Here is a 6,520-nt window from a genome sequence, read left to right as displayed (position 1 = left end):
AAATGGGAGTAACGGGACAAAGGGTGAGGAGAGGAGTGAGGATAAAAGAGGCCAAGAAACAGGACCCAGTGAAGTCGAGCCCCTGCCTTCCTGGGGTGGGCAGGCAACCCGGGCTCCTGAGCCTGGCGTGGAAGCCCCGTGGCCAGAGGCAGGTGGGATGGGCCACGGTGACCACTGCACCCCACTTCCTTCGCTCTGCCCCATGGTTGGGCCATGACATAGGCCTGGGGCATCTCTGCAGTGGAAGATCTGACTTCAGACTGGCGGCCCGAGATGAGACAGCCCGTTTTCTTCTAGGTAGAAATTTGGTTTCACTGACACGTTAACCACAGGAGGAGAGGAGAAGGCCACAGGGTGTGGGGTTAGTGTGAAGGGGCAAAGGAACCTTCTGTTTTAAGATCAAAAGCACTGGTGTTGCAAAGACTTTCCGCTATTCCACACCCACCCGAAAGCCCCCTCACCACAGGAAGTGCCTTGCGTTGACCATGGAGGGATAAAAGAGGCCGGCGGGGAGCCGACCCTCAGTCTCCTGAACAGCTCCGCAAGACCCCAGCCATGAGACTTCTCCTCCTGGCCCTGCTGGGCATCTGCTGTCTCTCCGCATGCACTGTGGACGGTGAGTGGAGGGGCAGGCTGCCGGAGGGTGGGCACACATGGGGGTTGACTCAGGTTTTGACTGGAGTTACTGCTTTCCCAGTCTAAGCCCATAACTTCCCATATGCAAAAGGGGACCGGACCCTGTAGACTCCCAAGACAGAGAGCACTCAGTTAGTTGCTGGGCTTTAGCTCTTCCTAATTAGGTGACCTGGAGTAAATTTCTTAACCATTTTGAAACTGTGCTCATTTATCTCTAAATTATACTAATACCCACCTAGTATTAAAATGAAATGATCTTCTGATTTACTTATTTATGGATTACTCGTTTATTTACTCACATCAAATCTCCTTATAAATGGTGATTTTTGATTAAGGGTAGCTACAGATGGTGGTGATGATTATAAATGCATTTGTGGCTTTTACTCATTTACTATTGATCTTGATAAATTCTCAAAATCTTGGGTTCCATTATAGTGTGGGAATAAGATTGAGGATGTATGTTCTGAAGCAAATCAATGTTTTATATTTATTAAAATCAAACTAAAAGTGGAAACTCATACCTTCAAATCCAGAAAGTCAAATCACCTTTAAGTAAGCAGAAAAGTCTATTATTACTGCTAAAAGTGTTACTATTTAGGATAAATATCTTGATTTTGTAGGAGCTTACATGGTGTGAACAGGTAGATCAATACCTTATAAATGATCCAACAAACCTGCAAGTCATGTCCAGAGAAGATTCAGATTCCCTGAGTCTTGTCTGGGCATTCAACAGGCATTTCTCGAAGGATCAATTTCTCCTACTGGCTGGAATTATTTCATACTTTTCCGTATCCTATTGGTAAATTTGGAATATAAGGCCATAACTTGGTAAAGAGTCTGTGAGTAAATGAGGCAAAGACCAGGACTCCTCGACATTGGGCAGAACAAAATATCGATGAAACAAAATAGATCATGACCACTGAGTTATGCCACATGTGGCCATATGGCTGGCATTTTTCTGAGATGACAGGTGTCACATTTGGTGGGATGCAGATCTGGGCAGGGCCGTGATGCTCTGTGAGCGGCCGAGAGCCACAGACACTAGCCTCAGATTCCCAAGTTTCCTACTGAAGGAGCTTTATAATCCCCTGGTGCTCAGCTTCTTGTGTTCAGAACTGGCTCAGAACTGGGCAGAACAATCTTTGCTTTGACTCAAACTTCAACAACTAACAACAGACACACAACATCACTGAGCGTGAGCAAAAGCTTTTGTGGTTTAGAGGGCAGTAGGATGCTCTGGGTCCTGGTGGCCCTGTTAGACACTCACACAGAGAAAAATGGCTTCTTAAATAGTGAAGGGAAGAGAAAAACAAGCCAGGTTTTTTATTTTTACTGAGTTCAGAGGCAGCTCAGCGTTAAAAACAAACCAGCAACGGTAGAAGAGGGAGGGCGTGCAGACTGGCACGGGAACCGGGCAGGAGCCTGGTGTCCACTGCACGCTCTTAGAAAGCCTCTGGCCCCAACCTGAGCCTTATCAGCCGCTGCTTGAGGTGCTTGTGGTGGAGATTTCTTTGAACACACCCAGTATCCACAGATAAGGAGAAAATGGGCCCTCGGAAACTTTGATTAGATCTTGCCCAACCATTTATATGGCTAACCCTCCCAAGACCATTCCCCTCTGCAGTGTAAGATGGTCCTTTAAACTCACCAGTTGAATTCCTCTCGGCCACTCCTTTGAGGGTGAAGCCCTCCCTCACTCTATTTCACATTTTGCCATGAAACAAGAACACCTTTATCTATTCTTTAGTTAAAGATGAGCTGCCTCCCCGTTGAATGCCGCCTTGTCCCCTTACTCTCTGTCACACGACCCTCCCATCTCACAGGCAGCACGGTAACACAGCTATTGGAAATTCTCTGTTTACCTGTTCTGTACCTGACCCCCCTTGAAGACATGCTGCATGAAACCAGGGTCCACCTCTGTCCATCTTAGTGCCCGAAACCCTCGGAACACAACAGGCCTCGCTCGGCAAGAGCTGTGTGTCCCTGAATGAGTGGGCATCACTGGGCCGTGTGCTGCCCATCACGGTGTCTCTGTGAAAACACACACATGCCATATGACAATGACAATTTAATTGTTCTCACCACAAATTTCCTGAAACAATACCATGGCCTTGAATTTGACCATCTTCTCTCTCTGCTTCCTCTCGCCAGGTGTGGGCAGTGAAGTCCCTGAGAGGAGCATCTGTGTGAAGCTGTCCACGCCGCGGCTGCCCATCAACAGGATCAGGACCTACACCATCAAGGAGGGCTCCGTGAGGGCCGTGATGTGAGTGTCTCCCACAGAGGGCCTGGTGGGGTGGACAGCAATACGGAGAGGGAGCAGAGTGGGTGCTGTGCCTCAGAGGACACCGGTCAACTGGAGGAGAGCCACAGCCTGACCCACAGCCCTCTACCTGGCCCCCTCGTCATGCCTTCACGCAGCCCCACCAAATGATGGTCATTGCCAAAGTCTAACCCCAAATAGGAATCTGAGTCCTCTTTCCTGATTTGACCTAAGAGCAGAGCAGGTGAATGCTGTGCCCAGTCTGAGGCCAGTGCAGAGACGGCAGCCAGGCCACATTCGCTTGGGCAGTCTTGGGGCACAGGGTGCGGAGCAGCCTGCAGAGCCGGTCCCTCCCCAGGATCTCCTTTGCAGGAGGAACAGCTGTCCCTGGTACAGAGTTGCCCAAAGGAATTGAAATAAAGAAATCACTTCAATCCAAAAAATTAGTATGTTTAGGTTTGAGAAAGAGGCAGATGCATAGTAATTGAACAGCTGGTCACTAGGGTCCAGGCCAGGTGTGACACCTGGTAGAACTGAGGAGGCAGGGCGGTGGGAAGGCTCTGGGCACTCCTGGGGGCACGGTCCTGTGGGCTGAAGCCAGAGAGGGAGCTGTTCCTCTGTGGTGTCCTGGTCTGAAGGGTCACTTCTTCTGCTAGTCTGTGCCTGAGAGCTCTTCAAGTCTGTGGACGGCTCCTGACCTGAGGGCTCAGAGCTTGTGGCCGACTCTCTCTCTTCTTGCATTACAGTTTTATTACCAAACGTGGCCTGAAAGTATGTGCTAATCCAGAAGCCGAGTGGGTGAAGTCAGCGGTCAAAAGCGTGGACAGCAGGTCCACCACCAAAAGGAACAAGCTCCAGAGCAGCACCCCCAGGGCCCAGCCCACCAACACGGCCGGGACCCCGTCCAGGTAGTGGTCTCCCAGCTGCCGCCAAGCTCCCGGTACAAGCTCATGGACTAATTAGGCTACGCTCACCTTGTACGCAAGTGCTGCTTGAATAAAACCATTTCCCTGGGTTTCTATCTTAATGACTTTTGTATTCATTTACCTTCTGTAATTAATAAATATTTATTGTTGCGAATGGTTCTCTGGCCGACTCTTATATGAGGGAAAGGTCACGTGTCGCTGACGTTCTGTCCTAAGTGCGCCTCTCTGAGGTCCCATGGCATCCCGGGGAGGCGGTCCCCACCAGGTGTGTCTGAGGAAAGCCCAACTCACCCCTGAGGGTCCCCCTGTGATGTCAGGAGCGCAGTGCGAAGGCACTCGAGCTCTACCTCACCTCGCCTTGGTCATAGTGGGAGGGGCAGAGTAGGGGACACCATCATCCAGCTGTCCCTGTCCCCGTCCTGCGCGTCCACATGGGTGGTGTCACTCAAGTTGGGTCTGGAGCTGATTCTTTCACTGTTTGTTCTGAGCTCTGCTGTGAGGGCAGGAAGGGCAGGAAGAGGCAGGGCTTTCGTCTCTCCCAGGGTCTGGCTGGCAGGAACTGGAGCTGTGGTGTAAGAGGTTCTAAAGTAGAATTCAGTGCTCTAGGACTCTTGTCCTTCTCCTCTCCTTTCCCCTCCCTCCCTCCCTCGCTCCCTCCCTCCCTTCCCCCTCCCGCCCCTCCCCCCATTTCCCCCTCTTTCTTTCTTTCTTTCTTTCTTTCTTTCCTGTCTCACTCTGCGGCCCAGGCTGGCCTCAAGCTCCGTCCCTCCTGCCTCAGCTCCTGGGTGGCTGGGATGACAGCTCTGCTCTGATGCTAAAATCAGTGCTTTCTGAACTGGGCAACGAACTCGCCACCCCATGGCAATTTCACTAATTGTCACCACTCTGTCTTACAAGTTATGCTTTATTACCAATAAGCTTTTGATGTCCCCAGACAGAGTCACACGGGCATCTCTCGATGTGATCGCGGTCTGTAGTGCACTGTTAAGTGTTCCCCGGACCCCTGGGCACCCAGACCCTCTCTCCTATGTTCTCCTTGAATTGCTGGGTGGCTTCGTGTTTGTGGATTTGCTTTCCAGGTAGCGGAGGCGGCGTGCCCTGTTCCATCTGCCTCTTATCAGTAAGAGCTGCCCTCCCTTTGACAGTGTCAGTAGAAGGGGACATGCCAGCGCTGCCCTGTCCTGGGGACACTCAGTGCGTCGAGAACCTGTGCAGGTGGCTGAGGGGCCTGCTGGAACCAGCTCACCTCAGGTCGAACCCCTTGTGAGCTGCAGCAGGACCCTGAGCTGTGGCCTCCTGGGTGGGGCCGCCTGTCCTTTCTGACGGCTGAGTGACCACATGATCTTTGAAGGTGTTTTAAAGAAAACAAGCTTTAATAAGTCAGAATAAAGCTCTTGCTGTATGAGGAGTGAAGGTAGCGGACTCACCCAGGACAGACAGAGGGCTTCCCGAGGCACTGTGTTTGGGCACCCCGTGAGCCCAGGTGGGGCTTTCCTGAGGTGGCAGTGACGTGGTGTGAGGAAGGGGACAGCAGCACTTGACTTTCATCTCATTAAAGCTGTTTCAGTTTTGGGAATACCTAGCTTTTATTATAAAGCAGAACCACGTTCTTGCTTAACAAATTGGGCTCACTTAATCACATAACAGACGTTATTTAAAGGCAAACAACGAGGCATAAGAAGGCTGCACTGGCCAGTGAGGGGTGGAGGTCAGAGTGGAGCCCCGGAGCGAGGCCCGCCTGCCCTGCTGCCTTCCTCAAGGTCAGCCTCAGGTGGACACCTGGAGAGGCTGTCTGGTGGCTGCCAGGCCTCTCCTGCCTTCCCTCTCACCTAGTCATTCAGTAGGCGTGGGAGGAGGCTCTGTGGTGCCTGACCACAGATACAGGGGTGAGTGCAGCCAGGTCCCCTGGGGTTCTGGCAGCGCCTCCCCTCTGGACTTTTCCCCAGGAGACAGCCTCCTCTCATCTGCTCAGTACAGGCCCTTGCCGTGGCCCTACAGGCCAGGAGCCTGGGGGTGGTGGGCGCAGAAGTGAAGGCTGACCCTGGCTTTGGGTCCTTGCCTTCAGGAGCGAACACAGGAGGAAACAGAGCAAGCAGGGAGGAGGACACGTGGTGCAGCGTGTGAGGTGACAGGATGTAGAGCGGGGGACATCAGGAGCTCCTCTGTCTAGACCTTATCCTGAGGCCCGAGGGTCAGTTCTGCGTGAAAACTCATTCTGACGAGGCATGGGCAGCATGCGAGGCCTGCCACGAGGGGACCCCGTGCATGGAGGACATGCAGTATCTCTTCAGGACTGAGGGCCCAGCGAGGTCAGCCAGCAAAGAGGGGCAGAGGGCCGGGCTGAGGGGCAGAGGAGCGGTCATGAGGGTCCACATCTGCCAGACCGAGGACTGCTGCTTGGTTTTAAAGCCTATGGGACGTGACAGGGCTGCTGAGTGGACCGTAAGGACGGAGAACCAGCCACAGCAGGAAGCCTGCAGGGAGGGGGCTCTGGGCTTGGGGACCTGCGACCTCCACCCAGCAGGGGGCAGCCTTTTCCTTTCCTGCACAGGTGGGGGCACAGGGACAGGCCCACCTGTCCCAGCTCTGGTGGGGCTCAGCTGCACGTGCTCTGCTCCTCAGTCCATTCCTGGGCTGCAGGTAGCCAGGGTTGGGGGAGGACAATTACGATTATGAAATTCATCACAAATTATTT

General features: G+C 52.8%; 1 protein-coding gene across 1 annotated transcript; it reads left to right on the top strand.

Annotated features, from left to right (window-relative positions):
* The first annotated feature begins 386 nt into the window (after positions 1–386).
* Positions 387–3,896, top strand: LOC308651914 (lymphotactin-like). Its single transcript, XM_081299494.1, has 3 exons — positions 387–616; positions 2,788–2,902; positions 3,646–3,896. Exons 1-3 carry the CDS (start codon positions 556–558, stop codon positions 3,809–3,811), a joined length of 342 nt encoding a protein of 113 aa, XP_081155620.1. The 5' UTR covers positions 387–555; the 3' UTR covers positions 3,812–3,896.
* Positions 3,897–6,520: the final 2,624 nt, after the last annotated feature.

The sequence above is a fragment of the Spermophilus citellus genome (genome assembly GCF_964194105.1).
Source record: "Spermophilus citellus genome assembly, chromosome: 6".
NCBI lineage: Eukaryota > Metazoa > Chordata > Mammalia > Rodentia > Sciuridae > Spermophilus > Spermophilus citellus.
The sequence above is the reverse complement of the archived record's forward strand: the minus strand, read 5'-3'. Positions and strand labels throughout refer to the sequence as shown.

What these genes read in the sequence shown, in the direction of transcription:
- LOC308651914 (XM_081299494.1), top strand. Translation starts at nt 556, where the DNA reads ATGAGACTTCTCCTCCTGGCCCTGCTGGGCATCTGCTGTCTCTCCGCA. An exon ending in CTCCGCATGCACTGTGGACG is followed by an intron (nt 617 to 2,787) that starts GTGAGTGGAGGG and finishes TCCTCTCGCCAG; the next exon opens with GTGTGGGCAGTGAAGTCCCT. An exon ending in GGCTCCGTGAGGGCCGTGAT is followed by an intron (nt 2,903 to 3,645) that starts GTGAGTGTCTCC and finishes CTTGCATTACAG; the next exon opens with TTTTATTACCAAACGTGGCC.